A 25,791-nucleotide genomic window follows, 5' to 3' on the forward strand; every position below is an offset into this window, starting at 1 on the left:
TGGTGTCACTGGAACAACTCCACCTGTATATGGCTCTGGTCTAACTGGTGTCACTAGAACAACTCCACCTGTATATGGCTCTGGTCTAACTGGTGTCACTAGAACAACTCCACCTGTATATGGCTCTGGTCCGACTGGTGTCACTGGAACAACTCCACCTGTATATGGCTCTGGTCTAACTGGTGTCACTAGAACAACTCCACCTGTATATGGCTCTGGTCCGACTGGTGTCACTAGAACAACTCCACCTGTATATGGCTCTGGTCCGACTGGTGTCACTAGAACAACTCCACCTGTATATGGCTCTGGTCTAACTGGTGTCACTGGAACAACTCCACCTGTATATGGCTCTGGTCTAACTGGTGTCACTAGAACAACTCCACCTGTATATGGCTCTGGTCCGACTGTTGTCACTGGAACAACTCCACCTGTATATGGCTCTGGTCCGACTGGTGTCACTGGAACAACTCCACCTGTATATGGCTCTGGTCCGACTGGTGTCACTGGAACAACTCCACCTGTATATGGCTCTGGTCCGACTGGTGTCACTGGAACAACTCCACCTGTATATGGCTCTGGTCTAACTGGTGTCACTGGAACAACTCCACCTGTATATGGCTCTGGTCTAACTGGTGTCACTGGAACAACAACACCTGCGTATGGCTCTGGTCTAACTGGAATCGCTTTGGTCCAATTGTTGTAACCTTTGTCTGTATATGGCTCATGTTTATTTGAAAGCTAAACTTTATTTAAAGACACGACAGGTCAACAGTGTATATATTCAGCATTTTTTAGGCTCTTTATGTTTAGATTTTGGTTTAAGGAACAGTCCGACACTTTTGTTGTGGCAGTGATACCTAGACACAGATCAGGTCTCGGTTAGCCTAGCTCAGTGTGTTGACTGTTCTGGGCTTCCTTAGTTCAGAGAGTTTGACGTTAGTTTGTGTTTCAGGGAATTAAATATAAATATCAGATTTTATTGTAAAACAGTTAACACTTTTAAATTGTGATGAATAGTTTGTGAACACACACATCTACTGTCCTGGACTCTACTGAACCAGACTGAACTCTGCTGGACTCTCCTGAACCAGACTGAACTCTGCTGGATTCTACTTAACTGTACTGGTCTCTATTGAAGTATACTGATCTCTGCTTGACTACTGGATTTTACTGGATTCTATATAATTGTACTGTACTCTGCTGGACTCTGCTGGACATTAGTGGACTCTCTTGGACTCTGCTGTGGCTTATGTCTCTGTTCTTGTTATTTATTCTGAAGAGATGATCCAATAAACTATTACACTCTCAATCTGCTGCCATGGCGATGAGCGACAACAACACACAGACAGACAAGATCTTATTTATTGGATAGGAAGTGATGGCACTTTGGTTGGTGGTCTTAGGAACCATCAGTGAAGGTCCACGGTTCAAATCCCTGTTTCACTGTCACAGTCGGGGTCCGAGGGTCTCGGTCAGCCAGGTCACTCTCCAGGTACCTGACCGCTGCACACACAGTTAGCTGTTAGCAACCCGGACCACTTGGACCAGGTCTACACACAGTTAGCTGTTAGCAACGTGAACCACCTGGATGGAGGAGCGTACTTATGTTCCCTGTTTGGTATGTGACGGGGAAACATGGGACCCTTGTTTTGGCCTGTAGGCCTACAGGCTGTTTGATGCACATATCCAAATAGGCCAAGATGAGGAGAGATTGGGCTGTAAATTGGCTTTTGTTTTTGTCACATTTGGACTGATTAAATAAACTAAACTAAATATATGTATTACGACCGGGGAACAAAGGTTCTTGTAACTTGTATTAATGTATTTGACACAATACTTTAGTAGCAGGGTGTTTTTCTATACGCACGGACGTAATTTAGGGGGGGGGACAAAAACCGTTTTTTTTTACCGTCCAAAAACAATGTTACGCTTTATTAAACAGAGACACGTCAAGCACTAGGACCAAGCGGAAAACGTCCGCTCAAGCTGAAGCCTGTTTCCCTTAGTTTAGACCGCCCACAAGCTCCTCGATTGGCTCTGCCGTTTCTTGTGTGATTGGCCGTCCCCACTGTCACTCCATCTTTCTTGCACACCGACGGTCTGCTAGTCTGCGGTCAGGAGTCCTACAGGAGTCCGCTACTGGAGTCCTACAGGAGTCCTACAGCAGTCCTACAGGAGTCCTACAGGAGTCCGCTACTGGAGTCCTACAGGAGTCCTACAGCAGTCCTACAGGAGTCCGCTACTGGAAGTTGGGAGTTTGTTCTGCCTGGTTCACGTCAGCTAGAAGGATTGTAATATCAGAGGTTTTATTTACATTAACGTTTGAATCGGTGTCCATGTGCGTGTGTGCGTGTGTGTATGTGTGCGTGTGTGTGTGTGCGTGTGTGCGTGTGTGTGTGTTTGGTAATTAGACGCAGCCAGGATTTCTAAAAAAAGAAAAGTGGACATAAGAGACTTCTTTAGAAGTCAAAGTGTAAGTTACTCAAAGAAATGCGTTACACCCGTCCTGCAACACCTTCACTGGCTCCCACTAAAGCAGCATATCCACTTCAAGATCCTCCTCATCATCTATATGAGGATCAATAAAATGTATTATTATTATTGTTGTTATTATTACTATTGGATTAGAATTCGGTGATAATGTTTTGCTACATGATTTACAACCAGTCAAACCAAAAAAGGGAACAGTAAACTTAAAATTAGCAATAGAAAACTAGAAGAACTACTAGAAAACACAGTGAACTGAAAGAGTTTTATTTAAAATACTTGTGTCCCCCCCACCTTTGAAATCAAAATTTCGTCCTTGTCTATACGTCCAAATGCTAAACTCACATGCAAAATTGAAATTTACTGGCTTGTCTGTCTGAATACACCTGTATCACCCTCCCAGCCCGTCTCACCTGGCACTGCAACCTCCGTCTTCTCCTCCTCACCGCCTCATTACCGATCCAAACAAACACCTGCAGGAGGACACAGGAAGTGAGGAGACAATGAGGACACAGAGGCGGGACAAGTTACCATGATGATTGCTGGAGACTCACCTGGTCCCAGGTATCCAAGACCATCACATCATCAGGAGTGAGGTCATCCTGTGTGAGCTCATCTGGAACCTCCTCCATCTGAACACAGTCACATATTTACATGATTATATATTGTTATTTTAATTATTATTAATATTATTATTAATATTATTATTAATGAGTTAATTCACTTTGACTTGTCTCTACAGACAGACAGACCAGGAAGTTTCCAGTCTTGTTGGAGCAGGCGAACAGACGAGGAGGATGAGCCTCCATGTTCTTCCGTCGGAGGGATCGCCAGTAGTCCTAGAGAGTGGGGTGTTGGAGAACTACAAAGAGAGTGGGGTGTTGGAGAACTACAAAGAGAGTGGGGTGTTGGAGAACTACAACGAGAGTGGGGTGTTGGGGGAACTACAAAGAGAGTGGGGTGTTGGAGAACTACAAAGAGAGTGGGGTGTTGGGGAACTACAAAGAGAGTGGGGTGTTGGAGAACTACAAAGAGAGTGGGGTGTTGGGGAACTACAAAGAGAGTGGGGTGTTGGAGAACTACAAAGAGAGTGGGGTGTTGGAGAACTACAAAGAGAGTGGGGTGTTGGAGAACTACAAAGAGAGTGGGGTGTTGGAGAACTACAAAGAGAGTGGGGTGTTGGAGAACTACAACGAGAGTGGGGTGTTGGGGGAACTACAAAGAGAGTGGGGTGTTGGAGAACTACAAAGAGAGTGGGGTGTTGGGGAACTACAAAGAGAGTGGGGTGTTGGAGAACTACAACGAGAGTGGGGTGTTGGAGAACTACAACGAGAGTGGGGCGTTGGGGGACTACAAAGAGAGTGGGGCGTTGGGGAACTACAAAGAGAGTGGGGCGTTGGAGAACTACAAAGAGAGTGGGGCGTTGGGGAACTACAAAGAGAGTGGGGTGTTGGGGGACTACAAAGAGAGTGGGGTGTTGGGGGACTACAAAGAGAGTGGGGCATTGGGGGACTACAAAGAGAGTGGGGTGTTGGGGGACTACAAAGAGAGTGGGGTGTTGGGGGACTACAAAGAGAGTGGAGCGTTGGGGAACTACAAAGAGAGTGGGGCGTTGGAGAACTACAAAGAGAGTGGGGCGTTGGGGAACTACAAAGAGAGTGGGGTGTTGGGGGACTACAAAGAGAGTGGGGTGTTGGGGGACTACAGAGAGAGTGGGGTGTTGGGGGACTACAAAGAGAGTGGAGCGTTGGGGAACTACAAAGAGAGTGGGGCGTTGGAGAACTACAAAGAGAGTGGGGTGTTGGGGGACTACAAAGAGAGTGGGGCATTGGGGGACTACAAAGAGAGTGGGGTGTTGGGGGACTACAAAGCGAGTGGGGCATTGGGGAATAAATGATATTCCTGTAAAGACTACATTCACATATTTGGGTATTGTGATTAATAAAAATGAAAAATTCCGTAACAACTCAAACCTCGACCCAATTGTTGAACAAATACAAAAGAAATTTAACGTGGTTAATGAGAGATCTTTCATTAAATGGCCGAGTTTTATTTTCCAAGGCTGAAGGAGTGTCACGAGCCGTTTGTGTCTCTGACTTTGGGTTTATGTCATACAATATATAAAAAACTTGATAAAATTGTATTCAATTTTATATGGAGAAATAAATATTATCTAAATAAAGAGGTATTATGTAACACGAGACAAAATGGAGGCCTGGAAGTCCTAAGTTTGAAACATTAAATAATAGTTTTAAAATTAAATGGCTAACAAAATTAATTAATGAAGATGATAATATTTGGAATGATTTCCCTAAATTCATTTTTAATTCAATTGGAGGTCTCAAATTCTTGCTAAAATGTGATTATAACCCTGATAAATTACCTGTGAAATTAGCTTGGAAAATGTTGTACAAACACAATTTTTCACCTAACTATTACATTTGTAACAACAGGAGTATTCAATATAAAAATAGATCTTTGTATAACAAAAACTAGATCAATAATAATATTTGTTTAGTTTTACAACTCATGAAAACTGACTGTCAGTTATTACTTTATGAAGAATTTATTTCTAAATTTATCATAGAAGTTACGCCAAAAGAATATGATGTAATCTTTAATTATATCCCCAGGAATGTGTTGCAACTGCTTTTTATAATATATTTCTGGAGAATGTTGATATCACAACTTACAAATATACAAATAAATACATCAGGAACCTTTTGATAAATGTATCTATTCCTTCGGCTATTTCTTTTTGGAAATAAAAAATATCCAGCAAAAAAAACACTAGAAAGATTTAAACTTGATATTGAGTATTCCTGTGATTTCTGTGGTTTGTTTGATGAATCTATATCACATTTATTTTTTCATTGTTTATATTGTCAAATGTTTTGGTTAAATGTACAAAATGTTATTGAAAACTAAACTGGGCATTCACTACAACTACATGAAAAGGACATTTTGTTTTACTTTGAAAATAACAAAATAGAAAATGATTTTATTTTTTTTGTACAACTTGTTTTATATTTAGGTAAATTTCACATACATAAAAAGAAATGGACTAACAGCAAACCAAATTTTACACTTTTTTTGCAGGAACTTTATCAATACAGCACCGACATCAATGGACTTCAATTACCAAAGGCTTTAAAAACGAACTCTATTTTGCAGAATTTTTTATTTAATTAATATGTTTTTTTCTCTCTCTCTTTCTCTCTCTTTGTATATTTATACCTTTATTTATTTTCTCTCTTCCCCTGGCTCGACAGTTTTTGTTATGTATATAATTATTAATAAAGTTTTTAAAAAAAAAGTCGAATTCCCCTATCGACCAAGTAGCCCTGACTGCAGTACGCAGATCGGGGCGTGGCTCAACGTGGGCGGAGTTAAACGTTTGACTTGCGCGGGCGCCATCTGGTGGCGGAAATCGCGCACAACCCCTGAAGAAGAGGACGTGTCTGACGGAGACGAAGCAGTACAGGACAGAAGAGGCAGTACAGCTGGCAAAATGGAGGTAAGCAAGGTGTTTTGTTGTGTTTTAACTTGCTACTTTGCAATATTTGTGACAGACAAAGAAGGAATTAACATCATTTCATTTTAAAATAAGTTATGCTGTATGTATTTACTTTTTTGCAGTGTGGGGGGAGGAATATTATACTTTTGGGGGAAAATGATATAAACCAGTTATCATATTTCAAGAATACGGTAAAGCAGGTTTAAAACAAGTTATAGTCGGGACAAAATATTATACTTTTGGGGGGGAAATGATATAAACCTGTCTTTTTCAGAGTTTTAGTTTAATATATATGTCCGATTCATTTGTTAGTGTTTTGTTACGTTTTTGTGATAGTTATTACATGCTAAGTAGCAAGAATTAGGTAAAGCAGGCTTAACAAATTAGTGCTTCTGTTTTTATTTGATCTAAAATATTCCATGCATTAACTATTTTAAATTCATTAAACAGATGGAAACAGAACTCTATATCGTATTTGAGTTGGGCAGTTCTGTTTAAGCCCGTTCCAAGTTCCAACCTCTTACTTATTTAGTTTTAACTGCATTTGAATCAAAAGTTGATTTTATTTGATTTACTTTTATTTACTTTGGCTTACTCTTTGTACAGACACATTGCTCACAGCCTATCTCCCGGCCCCTGGTGGAGGAAGCTCGGTGTGAATGATGTTCAGGTGAGACATTACTTAATAGCATTTGCTAACATTTACTATTTTCTTGCCAATCTTTTATTAAAAAACCTTGTTCACACCTCAGGGTCTAACAAAGCAAGGGTGCTCCAACAACTGTGGCGTGTTTGATTTGATGGTAAGACCTATTCAGTATGTTATATCATTGCTGTTATCTGCAAAATGTTTGCTTGCTACATTCAAAACACATTATTTGTATTGAAAAATTGTATCCTTGGGGAATATGCATGACATTACATTAACCAGTACCTCTTGACTTACAGTATGCTCTGTACATTGTAATGGGGGCCAATTGCGACTTCAGAGAGGTATGTTAAAATTGTGACACATTACATTTAGTATAAAAGGTATTATTTTTCGCAACATATTTGAATCTTCCTGCATTTCCTTCTTCAAAGGAAAACATGCTGCAAATTAGGAGATGGTGGTGTCTTGTTCTCCTGCAGAACTTTCCCATGCCGTAAGTGCACTCAATATCACACTTCAGAATCAGATCCTTTTAAATAACCAGTTTTACTCATTGTCAACAGACCAACATGAATGTTTTCATAGTGAATATATGTTGTCATTAAATCACCAAGGTCTGAGGAAGACAGATTGCAGGAAAGAAAAAGACGAAGAGAGCAAAAAGGAAAACAGGTGAGAGGTAATTTGATTAATTAGTCTTGTAGTCAAACTATTGCTTTCAGACTAAAGCATAATCCCTCCACTTATTTCAGGATCTGGAAGTGGTCCCTCCAAAAAAGTTCATCCTTTCAGAGTCTGTCTCTGAAGCATCAGGTATTGTTCAAAGCAGTATTATTGTACACACATCCATCAAGGTTGTAGAGGTGGGATGACATAGAGCTGGTTTTGCAGTCATTTCTCAATTTTCATTAAACCAGTATACTTGAAATAAGCCACTGATCTTTTTTACATCTTGCATTGTTGTTGTGAACTACAATCTGTTTCCTTTCTAGCGGAGGCTGAGAACTTGCCGGAACTGGGAACAGGGAACGGAGTATGTTACCTGCTGTGGGCTTTTCTTATTTCACCATTTTCTGCCTTCTCCAATCTTTATTTTAATAATTATTTTCTTTATTTTTCATAGGAGGATGCTCTGCTTAGGGACACCACTGAGGCAGCAAGGTGGTGTCGGTCAAAAGCATTCAAGGGAAAAATGTCCCTTCCCCAGGTCATCACCATGGACGAGGAAGATCGCTTGAGGGCAGTGGAGCTGCTACGCATGTCTGATGGCCTGGATGAAGAGGAGATAAATGATCTCAGGGAACCGTTCTTGTTCCTTTTTAGTTTGCAGGAAGATTATGATGACTTTTGTATGAACATGATGGACACAAGGCAGATGCAGGTTTTTTCTGCATTTGAAAGAAGTGACAGACAGGAATAAATAAATAAAGCTATTCAAGTGTCAATGGCACAAACATCACTCAGTCTTCGATCTCCTTAATGAAGCTGATATAATTGAGTGTACACATTTTTTTTACATGTGTCTATACTGTTTGTCACACTCACTTGGGGGAAATGCTATGGTAGAATTCATTGTTTATTTATTTTTTAAATATTGGCAGCATGGATAAAATAATGGACTTAGAGTAAAAAAAGAAGCCCAATACTAAGTCCTGATTTCACTTCACTGTTCCAGTTCAGCTGGCCAGAGGAACACAGGTTTCGAGTTCAGTAGGAGCTGAACCTCAGTAAAAAGGTGTGTGTGAAGTTGTGACGGCTCATGAAAATGTACACGTATTACCATTATTTTGTTATTATTATTTATTACTATTATTGTGTTGGCTGGTATTTACATTTAAGCTACAAAAATATTTTTTTTTTACCAAAGAACTACACCAGACCTGATCCTGATATAAATCATAATGAAAGGTCCCCCCATACAAAAGTGTTTTGAGCTAAACCCAGAGGTGTGGCATATCGGGACAGAGCTGATCAAACAATGGTACCTAATACATTTGACTTAATTATTAGCTCTCTCTCTCTGTATTTTAATGAAAGCCAGCTAACACGTGAATTGAAATTGTATCGTTATTCTACATCAATGCGTGGGTTTTATGCCACTCTGGCCGTAGGTGCTGCATTGATGTTTGAGAATGTGCTGCCCAAACTCCGCCACCAGATGGCGCCCGCGCGGTGGGCGGAGTCAAACGTTTAACTCCGCCCACGTTGAGCCACGCCCCGATCTGCGTGCTGCAGCCAGGGGCTTCTCCTATCGACTGCTGCCAGCAGAGCTGTGATTGGTCAGATGAACCTGTTTGTCACCATCTCCTCCCTCCACCTGCCAGTGCTGCGCTGCCATGGCTTCTGATGATATTCTCTATTATTTATGTTTATATTCTCTTTTATTTATGTTTGTATTCTCTATTATCTGTATAGGTTTATATTTTCTATTATTTAAACATGTTTATGTTCTCTATTATTTATACACGTTTATATTCTCCATTATTTACACATGTTTATATTCTCTGTTAGTTAAATTATCTCTCCCGTCTGTCTCACGTCTGTCTCACGTCTGTCTCACGTTGCTTTAATAGACAGACCTCGAGAAGCAGACATGCCGGTGTTGAGACGCGGACATTGAGAAAGGATGCAGTAAAATTATTTGGTTTGTGTTCTTTTATTTTGAAACTTTTCCCGGATGTTTGTATGCAGTTGTTTCCACTTGACGCGGATCGGTCAGCTGTTCGTTTGGTTGTCAACATGTTAGAGTAAACCGGTAACTAACCGGGTCGGACCGGGTCTACCGGACCTCGGCGGGAGAATGGAGACGTTCAGCAGGCTGAGCAGCATGTTGCTGCACGCGCTCGAGACGGTGAGTCAGCAGCTAGTCACCGTTAGCTAGTTTAGCTCGGTTAGCTAAGTATAGCTAACGCTAACGCTATAAAGTTACACAAAGTTACATAAAGTTGAAGCGAGTGAGGGTGGAGGACGTGGAGGAATGGAATGTGTCCCGACATGTTGATGGTGCGTTCATGGACCGCCTACTTAACGTGGTATTTTTGCATGTTCTGTTAGGCTACTGCTTTATTAGACAGAGACTTTGGAGGTGTTTAGTGTAAATACGTCACCGTGTTAGATAGAGACTAGATGTGTTTAGTGTAAATACGTCACCGTGTTAGATAGAGACTAGATGTGTTTAGTGTAAATACGTCACCGTGTTAGATAGAGACTAGATGTGTTTAGTGTAAATATGTCACCGTGGTAGATGGAGACTCTAGAGGTGTTTAGTGTAAATACGTCACCGTGGTAGATAGAGACTCTAGAGGTGTTTAGTGTAAATATGTCACCGTGGTAGATGGAGACTCTAGAGGTGTTTAGTGTAAATACGTCACCGTGTTAGATAGAGACTAGATGTGTTTAGTGTAAATATGTCACCGTGGTAGATGGAGACTCTAGAGGTGTTTAGTGTAAATACGTCACCGTGGTAGATAGAGACTCTAGAGGTGTTTAGTGTAAATACGTCACCGTGGTAGATAGAGACTCTAGAGGTGTTTAGTGTAAATACGTCACCGTGTTAGATGGAGACTCTAGAGGTGTTTAGTTTAAATACGTCACCGTGTTAGATGGAGACTCTAGAGGTGTTTAGTGTAAATACGTCACCGTGGTAGATAGAGACTCTAGAGGTGTTTAGTGTAAATACGTCACCGTGGTAGATAGAGACTCTAGAGGTGTTTAGTGTAAATACGTCACCGTGTTAGATGGAGACTCTAGAGGTGTTTAGTTTAAATACGTCACCGTGGTAGATAGAGACTCTAGAGGTGTTTAGTGTAAATACGTCACCGTGTTAGATGGAGACTCTAGAGGTGTTTAGTGTAAATACGTCACCGTGGTAGATAGAGACTCTAGAGGTGTTTAGTGTAAATACGTCACCGTGTTAGATGGAGACTCTAGAGGTGTTTAGTGTAAATACGTCACCGTGTTAGATGGAGACTCTAGAGGTGTTTAGTGTAAATACGTCACCGTGTTAGATAGAGACTAGAGGTGTTTAGTGTAAATACGTCACCGTGTTAGATAGAGACTAGAGGTGTTTAGTGTAAATACGTCACCGTGTTAGATAGAGACTAGAGGTGTTTAGTGTAAATATGTCACCGTGTTAGATGGAGACTCTAGAGGTGTTTAGTGTAAATACGTCACCGTGTTAGATGGAGACTCTAGAGGTGTTTAGTGTAAATCTCCCTCTCGGTCTGTCTACCTGTCTGTCTCTTTACCTGTATCTCTGACTCAGAGGGAGCCTACTGTAGACCTGCTTGACTCCTTTGTGGATCATTGGAAATCAATAACCAACTATTACATCAAGACGACAGGTGAGCAGCTTTAACCTGCAGACACTGTGTCACCTGATCATCCTGATCAGCCAATGACGTTGGCTGACAGCTGCTGTCTGTCTGTGTAGATGACAGTCGTCCTGTCAAAGAGACAGAGATCCCCTGGCGTCTCCGACAGATGCTGGACATCCTGGTATACGAGGAGAAGCAACAGGTAACACACTGGACTCTCTATGCAGTAGTAGTACACTGTAAAAATACAATTATACACCGTAAGTTTAGGATTAGATGCAGGTATTGATTGATATTCTGATTGATGCATTGATCAACAGGCTGTGGATGAGACAGGACCATGTTTGGAGTATCTTCTGCAACACAAACTGATGGAGACGCTGTGCACTCTGGGAAAGGCTCAGGTAACAGTAGAGTCCAGTAGAGGAGGGTTCTACTCAGGTAACAGTAGAGTCCAGTAGAGGAGGGTTCTACTCAGGTAACAGTAGAGTCCAGTAGAGGAGGGTTCTACTCAGGTAACAGTAGAGTCCAGTAGAGGAGGGTTCTACTCAGGTAACAGTAGAGTCCAGTAGAGGAGGGTTCTACTCAGGCAACAGTAGAGTCCAGTAGAGGAGGGTTCTACTCAGGTAACAGTCGAGTCCCATAGAGGAAGGTTCTACTCGGGTAACAGTAGAGTACAGTAGAGGAGGGTTCTACTCAGGTAACAGTAGAGTCCAGTAGAGGAGGGTTCTACTCAGGTAACAGTCGAGTCCCATAGAGGAAGGTTCTACTCGGGTAACAGTAGAGTACAGTAGAGGAGGGTTCTACTCAGGTAACAGTAGAGTCCAGTAGAGGAGGGTTCTACTCAGGCAACAGTAGAGTACAGTAGAGGAGGGTTCTACTCAGGCAACAGTAGAGTCCAGTAGAGGAGGGTTCTACTCATGGACAACAGTAGAGTCCAGTAGTGGTCTTTATTTTCCTCCCCCCTCCTCCTTCTCCTCCCTGTTCCTCCTACTCCTCAGTACCCCCCCGGTATGGTCCAGCAGGTCTTGCTGTTCTTCTCTAAGTTCCTGTCCCAGATCAAGAAGTCTCTGCTGCAGCTGGTCAACGTTTACAAACCTGTGCAGGTAATTCTGACCTGCAGTCAGTCATGTGTCCCTTCACCACTGTGCTGATGATGTCACTTCCTGACATCACCTCCGCTCCTCCTCCAGAAGCTGATTGGTCTCTGTGCACTTCCTAGTTCTCTCAATGAGAAGGAGGAAGCTCAGTTCTTATTGGTCGTCTGCTCCAAAGTCGAACAGGATCCGCACGTGCTTAGCTCCGTCCTCCAGGTAACCAGCAGCTGCTGCAGCTCCACCCACTGAACCGTCTGGGCTGACTGAGAACGATGTTGTCATCTCCTTTACTACACCATCATATGTTTTCAGGTTCTGGACCAACCAGCCGCCAGGACAGGTGCCACTGACCAATCACAGCCCAGCACACAAGCTTCCAATCACAGGTCAGAGGCACCACTGCTTTCCAGCCAATCAAACCCATCTACCTGCAGCCCTGTACAATCAGAATCCGGTCTGCTATCGGCTTTGCTGAAGCTCTCCAAGAGTCAGGTGAGTTAACTGGTAACAAAGTTACAAAGTAATAATCAATCGGTGTGAAAGAGGATTGATCCTTCAAGGCACCTTCAGTTCATCTGAACCAGGGTCAGAAACAGGGTCCGGAGTCCAGGGTTAGGTCCGGAGTCCAGGGTTAGTTCTGGAGTTCAGAGTGATTCACAGACATCCTGAGATGTGAGTTGCGATCAGGCTGTCGGAGGGAAAGAGCGGAAGAGGTGAGTATCATCTAGGTAGCAGTGATAGGAGAACCCATGAGACGCAATTACAGACCCTCAAAATCTAGTATAAAGCAAGATCTTATCTTCAATCTACCCAAATTCTCCCATGTGACCCCCCTCCTCCGTGACCTCCACTGGCTCCCTGTTGCAGCACGCATCCAATTCAAGACGATGACACTGGCCTTCAGGGCCATCAATGGAACGGCACCCATCTACCTTCAAACACTGGTCAAACCTCATGCCCCGAAGCGAGCACTTGGTTCCTCTACTTCAGCTGGCCGGCTGGTACCACCATCGCTGAAATCAAACAAATGTGGCTCAGCAAAGTCCAGACTCTTCTCTGTTCTGGTCCTCAGTGGTGGAACGAACTCCCGACTAATGTCAGGACAGCAGAGTCACTGCTATCTTCACAAAAAGGCTCAAGACTCACCTGTTCAGACCTCACCTCGACTCTGCATAGCATGACCCACTCAGAGGGACTCAGAGAGACTCCCTGTCTGTGTTCGACCGGGTCTCCGTTCGCAATGGTTTCACGCTTATCAACAAGTCTTCAGTATGTTGTTAATGCAGTCTTAGCTCTGCAATACAATCAAGTCTATTATCTTGCTGTTGTTGTCTTCATGCTGTCGTGTCTCCACAGAGACCGACGGTGTGTCTGAAGGCCTACCAAAGCCTCCTGCTGCTGTCTTCTCTCCAGTCTGACTCATCGGGTGACATCCTGTCCAATCAGACCCAGCTGGGGGAGCTGCTGGCTGGGAGGCTGCTGGATCTCTACTCCATGCTGCCTCTGGAGAGTCTGGATCCTGAAGAGGTTCACAGCTGGCCTCATACACCATGGAGGTTAATATACACACCTAACACACTCATCAAGGACTTAGTATAATATAAATGTAGAATATAGTTCACTTCATATTGAGTTGTATTAATATAAATCTATGACTGACTGTGTGAATGTGACTTATTTATAATTATAATAGATTAAAGCTATGGTCTACTGATTGGCTGATTTATGCTTCTGCGTCACCTTGACATCGTAGATGTGACACTGTCGTTGACCATTCGAAGTTCTGTGTTGAAGAACGTGTTGCTCTGCAATTCACTACCATGCCGCTACATTTACATTTAGGTCATTTAGCAGACGCTTTTGTCCAAAGCAACTTACAATAAGTACATTTGTCAAAAGAAGGAAAAAAAGAAACCACAACATATCATTGCCGATAAAGTAAGAGCTAAAATAGAAGAAGTGTTTGTTCCTCGTCTGAGTAAAGTAGTAGCTGTTCAGCAAAACATACCTTAAGAGCAACAGGGGGGTGTTAGTGGGTCATGCTATGCAGAGTCGAGGTGAGGTCTGAACAGGTGAGTCTTGAGCCTTTTTGTGAAGATGGCAGTGACTCTGCTGTCCTGACATTAGTCGGGAGTTCGTTCCACCACTGAGGACCAGAACAGAGAAGAGTCTGGACCCGCGAGGCGGGTGTAGCTGTGTGTGTGTTTTCAGAGGGCTCATATCCGAGTAGCGGACCAATCACAGCCCTTGCTGTCCGCGTCGCCACGTCACGTAGTTAGGATATTTTGGAGGTGCACGTCAGGCTACGGCGTAGGGGTCCGCGTCGTCACAGAGTGCTACACATAACTACGCCGTCGACGTGACGCAGAAGCATAAACCAGGCTTTAGAGCAGGACTAGAACAGGAGCAGGACTAGAACACACTCAGGACTAGAACAGGAGCAGGACTAGAACACACTCAGGACTAGAACAGGAGCAGGACTAGAACACACTCAGGACTAGAACAAGAGCAGGACTAGAACAAGAGCAGGACTAGAACACGCTCAGGACTAGAACAAGAGCAGGACTAGAACAAGAGCAGGACTAGAACAGGAGCAGGACTAGAACACGCTCAGGACTAGAACAAGAGCAGGACTAGAACAAGAGCAGGACTAGAACAGGAGCAGGACTAGAACACACTCAGGACTAGAACAGGAGCAGGACTAGAACACACTCAGGACTAGAACAGGAGCAGGACTAGAACAAGAGCAGGACTAGAACAGGAGCAGGACTAGAACACGCTCAGGACTAGAACAAGAGCAGGACTAGAACAAGAGCAGGACTAGAACAGGAGCAGGACTAGAACACGCTCAGGACTAGAACAGGAGCAGGACTAGAACAGGAGCAGGACTAGAACACACTCAGGACTAGAACAGGAGCAGGACTAGAACAGGAGCAGGACTAGAACACACTCAGGACTAGAACACGCTCAGGACTAGAACAAGAGCAGGACTAGAACAAGAGCAGGACTAGAACGCACTCAGGACTAGAACAGGAGCAGGACTAGAACACGCTCAGGACTAGAACAGGAGCAGGACTAGAACACACTCAGGACTAGAACAAGAGCAGGACTAGAACGCACTCAGGACTAGAACAGGAGCAGGACTAGAACACGCTCAGGACTAGAACACGCTCAGGACTAGAACACACTCAGGACTAGAACAAGAGCAGGACTAGAACGCACTCAGGACTAGAACAGGAGCAGGACTAGAACAGGAGCAGGACTAGAACAAGAGCAGGACTAGAACAAGAGCAGGACTAGAACGCACTCAGGACTAGAACAGGAGCAGGACTAGAACACGCTCAGGACTAGAACAGGAGCAGGACTAGAACACGCTCAGGACTAGAACAGGAGCAGGACTAGAACACGCTCAGGACTAGAACAGGAGCAGGACTAGAACACGCTCAGGACTAGAACAGGAGCAGGACTAGAACACGCTCAGGACTAGAACACGCTCAGGACTAGAACAAGAGCAGGACTAGAACAGGAGCAGGACTAGAACACGCTCAGGACTAGAACAGGAGCAGGACTAGAACACGCTCAGGACTAGAACAGGAGCAGGACTAGAACACGCTCAGGACTAGAACAGGAGCAGGACTAGAACGCACTCAGGACTAGAACAGGAGCAGGACTAGAACACGCTCAGGACTAGAACACGCTCAGGACTAGAACAGGAGCAGGACTAGAACACGCTCAGGACTAGAACAGGAGCAGGACTAGAACACGCTCAGGACTAGAACACGCTCAGGACTAGAACACGCTCAGGACTAGAACAAGAGCAGGACTAGAACAGGAGCAGTAGAGAGAATCCTGTAGTTCTCTTCTGTGTTTCAGCTCTCAGTTCTCTCACCACACCCCTGATCTCAGATCAGAGGCACCTGCTTCAAATCACATGACCAACTTCTTCTCCTGGTTGGACTTTGTGGATCACCTGATGACAGAAGCGCCTCAGGTACAAAAAAACTCTGAACCCAACCCTGGACTCTGAACCTAACCCTGAACTCTGAGTCGACCAACTCTGAGATGGGCAACTCTGAACTAATTCAGAACAGCTGTTCTGGAACCGAAAACTCAAATCAAAACTGAGTATGTCATCTCTACAAACGACTCTACAAATCCATCATCAATAGAGCTCCAATACTACGATTCACCATTGCAACCAGGAGAGTTATTAGATATTACTGAGTGTTTATGGAGAAAACGAGCTCATCCTTCAAAAAGCGGACCAATGTAACTGCACAAAGTAGAGATAGTTGGTGTGGCGGACATTTACGGCCCGACTTAATTATGTATAACTGAATGAAACAGTCGATTGATCTAAAGGTGATAACGCCTTATATTCAAATTTGTAGAGCGACTCTGGTGTAACGGTTAGCAACGCTGCCTACGGTGCAGGCAACAGGTGTTCAACGCCTGTAGTTCACAAAGTAGTGCAATTAACTAATAATCATTTTCATATAGGTGTAATCCCACAGGCACAAACAGAAAGTGGCTACAGCTAAAAATTAAGCATAAGAATATTGCCAAATACATAAAATACGATTTTAATCATATTTCACATATTAAACAGTAAATATAAGCAGCTATTTCAACAAAGAAATGTCCTTTTTCAGAAAACTCCCGTTCGCAAAAATCTAAAGAGCTCTGCAAAGAATCTGGATTATATCCGGGATATGAAAGAGCATTGTTTAGAGATGTGATCCGTAGGAAAAATGGTAATTTCATTCTAAGCAATCAAAATCCTTTCCCGACGTAAAGCTGCTAGAATCACTTTTATTTCCATCGATTAGGGTGACGAGGAAAGGAAGGCACATTTCAGAGTCCAGAGTATCCCTCTTCTTAGGGTTAACAAACTCAGAGTTTCTGGAAAACCTGCTGTCTGGAACGGGATGTATGATAGTGTGTGTGTGTGTGTGTGTGTGTGTGTGTGTATGTGTGTGTGTGTGTGTGTGTGTGTGTATGTGTGTGTGTGTGTGTGTGTGTGTGTGTGTGTGTGTGTGTGTGTGTGTGTGTGTGTGTGTGTGTGTATTTGCAGGTGTTAGCCATGAAGCTTTCCCAGTGTGTTCATCAGTTCTGGTTGTTGGAGGTTCTTCAGCCGCAGCTGCTGCACACGTAAGTCTGGACATCACCTCTGTTTATTAACTGTACAGTTGTACTACTGTAAACATCAGTAGGATAGGTTCAGGGTTGGGTTCAGAGTTCAGGGTTAGGGTTGGGTTCAGAGTTCAGGGTTCAGGGTTGGGTTCAGAGTTCAGGGTTAGGTTCAGAGTTCAGGGTTCAGGGTTGGGTTCAGAGTTCAGGGTTAGGGTTGGGTTCAGAGTTCAGGGTTAGGGTTGGGTTCAGAGTTCAGGGTTCAGGGTTGGGTTCAGAGTTCAGGGTTCAGGGTTGGGTTCAGAGTTCAGGGTTCAGGGTTAGGGTTGGGTTCAGAGTTCAGGGTTAGGGTTGGGTTCAGAGTTCAGGGTTAGGGTTGGGTTCAGAGTTCAGGGTTCAGGGTTGGGTTCAGAGTTCAGGGTTAGGTTCAGAGTTCAGGGTTCAGGGTTGGGTTCAGAGTTCAGGGTTAGGGTTGGGTTCAGGGTTCAGGGTTAGGTTCAGAGTTAGGTTCAGAGTTCAGAGTTCAGGGTTGGGTTCAGAGTTCAGGGTTCAGAGTTCAGGGTTAGGTTCAGAGTTCAGGGTTCAGGGTTGGGTTCAGAGTTCAGGGTTCAGGGTTGGGTTCAGAGTTCAGGGTTAGGGTTCAGGGTTGGGTTCAGAGTTCAGGGTTCAGGGTTGGGTTCAGAGTTCAGGGTTGGGTTCAGAGTTCAGGGTTAGGGTTGGGTTCAGAGTTCACGGTTGGGGTTAGAGTTCAGGGTTAGGTTCAGTGTTGGTTGAGCCTGCTTCCTGGAATACCCCCCAGGTGTGAGCATATGTGCTTGTGTTCAGGTGTGTTTGCTTGGTTCAGGTCTGAGCAGATGGTCTTGGTCTCCACCTCAGTCCTCTGTGCTGCCGTCAGACTCGTCCAGTCCTCTTCACTGCTGGATCAGCTGGTTCACTTCCTGCTGAGGACACACACACTGACTCACCTGTTGCTGCAGCGCTGTGACCACATCTCGGACCAGGTAAGTCCAGCTACAGGAGCCCTGTGTGGAATAACTAGCCCCCCACACAGGATCTCCACACGCTTCTGAACAAGATTCTTTAACCCAAAACCCACAGTAACACGAAGCTAGTTAGAAACAGGAGGGCTGTGTGCCTGTTAATGCATCCTCAAGAAATCCAGATCCCTGTCCAGAAGAGTCCAGTCCTAGGAACAGCTAAGATCCTGTGCAGAACTCCTGGGCTCCCAAGCCTCTGGTAGAGGACCCGAGCCCATGGGGGGCGAGGAGGGGATTCATGTTCCCGTTATACAATCACCACATGAGGAACCCCAGACCAGTCCACATGTCTTCCTGTCCCCAGATCAGCCTGGTGTCCCTGTCCCTGGTGGAGGAGCTCCTACAGAAGCCCCACAGGGACATTCTGGACATCCTGGTGTTGAGCTTCCTGCAGCGGCGGAGCTACCTGTCGCCCCCTGCAGGGCAGGAAGACAGGCACACAGAGAGCAACAACGAGGACAGCGAGTGAGCCCAACACGCTGACATCACTGCAGGACATGACATCATATCATGACATCATTACAGTACAAAGCACAGTGTTTCCCACAGGATTTTTGGAGACTATGGTGGGGGGGCTTGCGATCCTCTAAGGGAGTCTGGGGGCACGCCCCCCCGGGCTGTAATTTTGAATAGATTTCATTTTAATGCATCAATTTGGTGAATTTTGAGAACCAAAATATGACATCAATTACTGACCAATTTCTTCCAAAGTGCTGGTTCTGATCCAGATGTTGACATACTGAATGGGGTTGAGGAGTTTAAGCATTCAAGAAAAGATGAAAACAAAAATGACTAAAACACAGTGCTGAGCCTTTAAACTATTAGTTTATCATGACTATTATTATTATAATTAATATAAGTGGGGGACAATTCCTCAGCCTTCCTTGGTGTTTTGGTTTTGACACACGTGCACGCACTGTCAAACTCGCCAGCTGAGGGGGGGTCGGCGCCGGGGACGCCGTGCCATGGCAACGGGGAAAACAGAACGTTGATGAACCAAACCAGGCAAACCAGGCTGTCTAGGCCTATTAGAGCCGCGGTGCGCCATAGTCTCGTCAATGTGTGGGAAACACTGAAGCATCATATTGATCACTGTGTGTGTGTGTGTGTGTGTGTGTGTGTGTGTGTGTGTGTGTGTGTGTGTGTGTGTGTGTGTGTGTGTGTGTGTGTGTGTGTGTGTGTGTGTGTGTGTGTGTGTGTGTGTGTGTGTGTGTGTGTGTGTGTGTGTATGTGTGTGTGTGTGTTTGTCCAGTGGTCTGGAGGAGGACCCGTTCTTCTCTGACAGCTTGTTGTCGTCAGACAGTCAGCTGCTCCTTCCTCCTCCTCCTCCTCCTCTCTGCTCCTCTTCCTCCTCTGCTCCTCCTCCTCCCTCTGGTCTGGGATCAGCTGCTGACGTTGTCAACAGGTAACACACACACACACACACACACCTGTCTGACCCCACTCACTTCAACACCCCCCCCCCCCCCTTTTGTTTCTACTGAAAGTTGTGTGTGTGTGTGTGTGTGTGTGTGTGTGTGTGTGTGTGTGTGTGTGTGTGTGTGTGTGTGTGTGTGTGTGTGTGTGTGTGTGTGTGTGTGTGTGTAGTTTCCTGTGTTTAGTTCCTGTTCAGGTCCGATCAGCTCAGCTGTTAAAGGAGGGAGGATATGAGTCGTACGTCCACGACGCTCACACACTGGTCAGAACACACACACACACACACACTGGTCAGAACACACACACACACACACACTGGTCAGAACACACACACACACTGGATTGAAGGATGTGTTGCTATGACGACCTTTTAAACCATGGGACCTGGTCCTCACACAGACCGGTACCTGATGGAGGTCTTCCTCTCCATCAGGTGACGGAGTGTCGGTCTCTCTCTCTGTCCTGGGATTGGCCGCTCAGTCTCCCCCCTCCCCCTCCCCCTGAGGGGGAGGAGTTCTTCCAAGGTCACCTGCTGAAGGTTCTGTTTGACCGGCTGGGACGCGTCCTTGAGCAGGTAGACACCACCTGTCTGTCTGACGTCACCGCCACCTGTCTGTCCTGTATGATGCTGACTCACCTGTCTGTCTGATGTCACTGCCACCTGTCTGTCTGATGTCACTGCCACCTGTCTGTCCTGTATGATGATGACTCACCTGTCTGTCTGATGTCACTGCCACCTGTCTGTCTGATGTCACTGCCACCTGTCTGTCCTGTATGATGATGACTCACCTGTCTGTCTGATGTCACCGCCACCTGTCTGTCCTGTATGATGATGACTCACCTGTCTGTCTGATGTCACTGCCACCTGTCTGTCTGATGTCAATGCCACCTGTCTGTCCTGTATAATGATGACTCACCTGTCTGTCTGATGTCACCGCCACCTGTCTGTCTGATGTCACCGCCACCTGTCTGTCCTGTATGATGATGACTCACCTGTCTGTCTGATGTCACTGCCACCTGTCTGTCCTGTATGATGATGACTCACCTGTCTGTCTGATGTCACCGCCACCTGTCTGTCCTGTATGATGATGACTCACCTGTCTGTCTGATGTCACCGCCACCTGTCTGTCCTGTATGATGATGACTCACCTGTCTGTCTGATGTCACTGCCACCTGTCTGTCTGATGTCACTGCCACCTGTCTGTCCTGTATAATGATGACTCACCTGTCTGTCTGATGTCACCGCCACCTGTCTGTCCTGTATGATGATGACTCACCTGTCTGTCTGATGTCACTGCCACCTGTCTGTCCTGTATAATGATGACTCACCTGTCTGTCTGATGTCACCGCCACCTGTCTGTCCTGTATGATGATGACTCACCTGTCTGTCTGATGTCACTGCCACCTGTCTGTCCTGTATGATGATGACTCACCTGTCTGTCTGATGTCACCGGCACCTGTCTGTCCTGTATGATGATGACTCACCTGTCTGTCTGATGTCACTGCCACCTGTCTGTCTGATGTCACTGACACCTGTCTGTCCTGTATGATGATGACTCACCTGTCTGTCTGATGTCACCGCCACCTGTCTGTCCTGTATGATGATGACTCACCTGTCTGTCTGATGTCACCGACACCTGTCTGTCCTGTATGATGATGACTCACCTGTCTGTCTGATGTCACCGACACCTGTCTGTCCTGTATGATGATGACTCACCTGTCTGTCTGATGTCACCGCCACCTGTCTGTCCTGTATGATGATGACTCACCTGTCTGTCTGATGTCACTGCCACCTGTCTGTCTGATGTCAATGCCACCTGTCTGTCCTGTATGATGATGACTCACCTGTCTGTCTGATGTCACCGCCACCTGTCTGTCCTGTATGATGATGACTCACCTGTCTGTCTGATGTCACTGCCACCTGTCTGTCTGATGTCAATGCCACCTGTCTGTCCTGTATGATGATGACTCACCTGTCTGTCTGATGTCACCGCCACCTGTCTGTCCTGTATGATGATGACTCACCTGTCTGTCTGATGTCACTGCCACCTGTCTGTCCTGTATGATGCTGACTCACCCGTCTGTCTGCCTGTCTGCCTGTAGCCGTACGAGGTGAACCTGCGTCTGACCTCCGTTCTGTCCAGACTGGCGGCCTTCAACCACCCGCTGCTGCAGGAATACCTGCTCAACCCCTACATACACCTGTCTCACTGCTCCACGTCGCTCTTCTCTGTCCTCATCAGGGTAAGACAGACAGACATACACCTGTCTCACTGTACGCTGCGTCGTCAGAACTGTGTGATTTCTTTTAAAGTACAACTATGACATAGAAAGGTATAACACACCTTTCTTGTCATCCTGTCTGTGTCTGTATCTGTCTGTCTGCCTGTCTGTGTCTCAGTTGATGGGAGAGTTGATGCAGAGGATTCAGCAGGTTTCCAACCTGACAGACAGACTGTTGAACACTAGAAGACACCTGCTGGGACTGAACCATAACCCTGGGTACCTGTCTGTCTCACTGTCTGTCCCTCATGTCCTGGTCTTTGAGGCTGTCTCAAGCTCATCACAATGACTAAAGATGAAGCAGAACTATATTTAATAGTGTAGTGGATGAAGAGGATTACTGTTAAAGACACAGATGTTAATATGAGTGGTAAACAGTTTGGACCCTCGGGGGGGACTATATGTCGGGGGACTAGTTGTGGGACACTTGTATGTTGGTAGACCAGGTCACGGTCTCGGACCAGAAACGCAGTCAGCTGGATTCATCATGTTCACTTTAATATATATATATATATATATGTATATATATATATATATATATATATACATACATATATATATATATATATATATATATGTATATATATATATATATATACATACATATATATATATATATATATATATATATATATATATATATATGTGTATGTATATATATATATAAAGAAACCATCAAAATTAACTGTCAGCTTGAAAAAGGCATATTTCTTATATGGACTAACGGAACATTTCAAAAAGGTCCACAATAGAACATGTAGATATGGAAAAAAGAACAAGGAAATATTCTGCTGAAGTCAGAATGATAAATCCTTTTCACTCCATAGAACAACAAGTCAGCTTCGTCCTCCTTTACATTCAGCTCGTTACTGAGACAGACCTGTTTACATCGTCAGAGGAAGCAGCACACGTCACATCTAGTGTTTCTCACGCAGACAAATTACCGGGATAATAAAAAAACTGCTCGGTGATCGCTCGCCACGATAGTTTACCTGCGTTTACTGAGTTTACCTGTGGATGTGTCCTCAGACTGGAGCACCTGACCCTGCTGAGAGGACTCATCGTCCTTGAGGAGTTCTGTAAGGAACTAGCCGCTATTTCCTTCGTCAAACTGCCCCTGGACCAGTCGGACTCACCTGGACCAGCTGCGACTCACCTGGACCAGCCGTGACTTACCTGGACCAGTCAGACCCACCTGGACCGGTCGTGAATCACCTGGACCAGTCAGACCACCTGGACCAGTCAGCTGGCAGTCACATGACAGTTTTAGTTATTTATTATACTTTTAATATGAATTCATCATGAAAGAAAAGAAAGACGATGAATAAAGATCTTCTCCTGGACGGGAAACCACCGTAAGCCTTAGTTTCAAACCTGTATAAGTTGTTGGGGGCGGAGCCACCTTAAGAATCTGGTTCACACTGGTACATACTGTTGGGGGCGGAGCCACCTTAAGAATCTGGTTCACACTGGTACATACTGTTGGGGGCGGAGCCACAGTAACAGTCTGGGAACCACTTCACCTCAACCAGAGCTTTCTACCCTTACTGTGTGGTCTTCCTGCTTTCAGCAGCTTCCCCTCATCAACTTCTCACGGAACTTCATCTGGATTTATTATCATTTAGTGGGTTTCTATCTCCCTGCTGCAGTACCACTCTCCACCTGAACGGGTACTGATGGGCAGTGGGGGCGCTGTTTTACCAAAAATAAGTCTTATTCAAGGCTTTTTAATGTGAAATCTGGTTGTAAATAAAGTTAATATGAAAATGTAGAGTCATCAGATTACTGCACACATTAACTTTTTTAATTCAAAGGAAACCTAATTTCCATGTTTATCTATTTATTAATTACTAATCCATTGATGTTTTCGGTATTTCAGCATCATATCAACATATTGTGGTATGACGACATTAAGACCCACCCCAGTCCTGGTTTCACCTGTTGACCTCTGACCTTTCCTCTCTGCTGCCTCCTTCAGGTCAAAATGTCTTCTGTGGGTTTTCTGTTTATTAAAGTCCCCCTCCACTCAAAGATGTGTTTTTCTTATTTTTCTGTCCTCTAAAATGTCTGACTATAGTGACTTGAATCTGAGCAGATGTTGTCACTAGAGAGGTGTTTTCACATTCCTCTCCTGAAGGAGGAGATTTCTGTGCACCTCTGTGAAATTCAAACGAATCCTGGCAAGCGAGATTATGTACGTCTCTAGTTCACCCAACCAATCACTGTCGTTCCCGAGGCGTGCGCGTGTTTTGCACCTTCTAGTAGCCATCTTGTTGTCGTTCGTCCACCGGTCACATAGAAGCGAGCATGAGTGCAAGCAGCTGTGGTGGGCGGGGCGCGTGGCCTGTGGTATTTGCATATCATGAATATTCAGTGTCTCAGAATTCCTCCATGAGGAGAGAGCAGTAGAAGTCCTTAGAGCCCAATTTCAGAGGTTTTTTAACTTTTTATTTGCGGAAACAATGTTAAACAAAATATTAGGCATTGCAGATTATTTGTATAAACTTAAAAACATGCCTGGAAGGCAATATTGAATGAACGGGTGAAACTGATTTGTTTCCAAAAAAAACTGAATCAATGTTTTATTAGTGGTGATGATGTAAAACATGGAAATAGAGTTTATCTTTACAATGTCAAAAAACATCAAATATATAAAAACTGATGTTTCAAACAATCATGTTGTTAATTTAATACGTTTCATCAAATATTAAAAACTTTGAACCAGAATTGAGATAAAAGAGTCGACTGCTGATTGGCTGAAATCTCAAAATAAAGGATGATCAGTACCTCCTCCAGGAGGAAGGAGGAGCCCTGATCCTGGAGGAGGAGGAGGAGGAGGAGGAGGAGCAGCCCTGATCCTGGAGGAGGAGGAGGAGGAGGAGGAGGAGCAGCCCTGATCCTGGAGGAGGAGGAGGAGGAGGAGCCCTGATCCTGGAGGAGGAGGAGGAGCACTGATCCTGGAGGAGGAGGAGGAGGAGGAGCAGCCCTGATCCTGGAGGAGGAGGAGGAGCAGCCCTGATCCTGGAGGAGGAGCAGCCCTGATCCTGGAGGAGGAGGAGGAGGAGCAGCCCTGATCCTGGAGGAGGAGGAGGAGGAGGAGGAGGAGGAGGAGCACTGATCCTGGAGGAGGAGGAGGAGGAGGAGCAGCCCTGATCCTGGAGGAGGAGGAGGAGGAGGAGCAGCCCTGATCCTGGAGGAGGAGCAGCCCTGATCCTGGAGGAGGAGGAGGAGGAGGAGGAGGAGCACTGATCCTGGAGGAGGAGGAGGAGCAGCCCTGATCCTGGAGGAGGAGCAGCCCTGATCCAGGAGGAGGAGGAGGAGGAGCAGCCCTGATCCTGGAGGAGGAGGAGGAGGAGGAGCAGACCTGATCCTGGAGGAGGAGGAGGAGGAGGAGGAGGAGGAGGAGCACTGATCCTGGAGGAGGAGGAGGAGGAGGAGGAGGAGGAGGAGCAGCCCTGATCCTGGAGGAGGAGCAGCCCTGATCCTGGAGGAGGAGGAGCACTGATCCTGGAGGAGGAGGAGGAGGAGGAGGAGGAGGAGGAGGAGGAGCCCTGATCCTGGAGGAGGAGGAGGAGGAGGAGGAGCACTGATCCTGGAGGAGGAGGAGGAGGAGGAGGAGCAGCCCTGATCCTGGAGGAGGAGGAGGAGGAGCAGCCCTGATCCTGGAGGAGGAGGAGGAGGAGGAGGAGGAGCAGCCCTGATCCTGGAGGAGGAGGAGGAGGAGCAGCAGCCCTGATCCTGGAGGAGGAGGAGGAGGAGGAGGAGCACTGAACCTGGAGGAGGAGGAGGAGGAGGAGCAGCCCTGATCCTGGAGGAGGAGGAGGAGGAGCAGCCCTGATCCTGGAGGAGGAGTAGG

General features: G+C 45.5%; 1 protein-coding gene and 1 long non-coding RNA gene across 4 annotated transcripts; both read left to right on the forward strand.

Annotated features, from left to right (window-relative positions):
• Nucleotides 1-6,647: 6,647 nt before the first annotated feature.
• LOC311023103 lies at nucleotides 6,648-7,337 on the forward strand. Its single transcript, XR_014598181.1, has 5 exons — nucleotides 6,648-6,674; nucleotides 6,757-6,807; nucleotides 6,953-6,997; nucleotides 7,088-7,149; nucleotides 7,271-7,337. It is a non-coding gene; the product is annotated as an uncharacterized lncRNA (long non-coding RNA).
• Nucleotides 7,338-9,335: 1,998 nt separating this feature from the next.
• On the forward strand, nucleotides 9,336-23,175 carry LOC311023575 (FHF complex subunit HOOK-interacting protein 2B-like). 3 transcript variants are annotated; one of them, XM_084025512.1, is made up of 18 exons: nucleotides 9,336-9,507; nucleotides 10,921-10,999; nucleotides 11,089-11,174; nucleotides 11,290-11,376; nucleotides 11,974-12,078; nucleotides 12,166-12,285; nucleotides 12,382-12,561; nucleotides 13,426-13,625; nucleotides 15,943-16,060; nucleotides 17,144-17,220; nucleotides 18,044-18,200; nucleotides 18,541-18,701; nucleotides 19,489-19,641; nucleotides 19,824-19,914; nucleotides 20,086-20,226; nucleotides 21,756-21,896; nucleotides 22,054-22,154; nucleotides 22,965-23,175. In XM_084025512.1, the coding sequence occupies exons 1-18, from the start codon at nucleotides 9,457-9,459 to the stop codon at nucleotides 23,104-23,106; spliced, it is 2,190 nt and encodes a 729-aa protein (XP_083881638.1). In that variant the 5' UTR covers nucleotides 9,336-9,456; the 3' UTR covers nucleotides 23,107-23,175. The 3 variants fall into 3 exon arrangements, with proteins under 3 accessions (XP_083881638.1, XP_083881640.1, XP_083881639.1); XM_084025514.1 differs by having other exon boundaries at nucleotides 12,169-12,285; XM_084025513.1 differs by having other exon boundaries at nucleotides 11,293-11,376.
• The last annotated feature ends 2,616 nt before the right edge of the window (nucleotides 23,176-25,791 follow it).

The sequence above is a fragment of the Eutrigla gurnardus genome (assembly GCF_963514095.1).
Source record: "Eutrigla gurnardus genome assembly, chromosome: 13".
Lineage (NCBI taxonomy): Eukaryota > Metazoa > Chordata > Actinopteri > Perciformes > Triglidae > Eutrigla > Eutrigla gurnardus.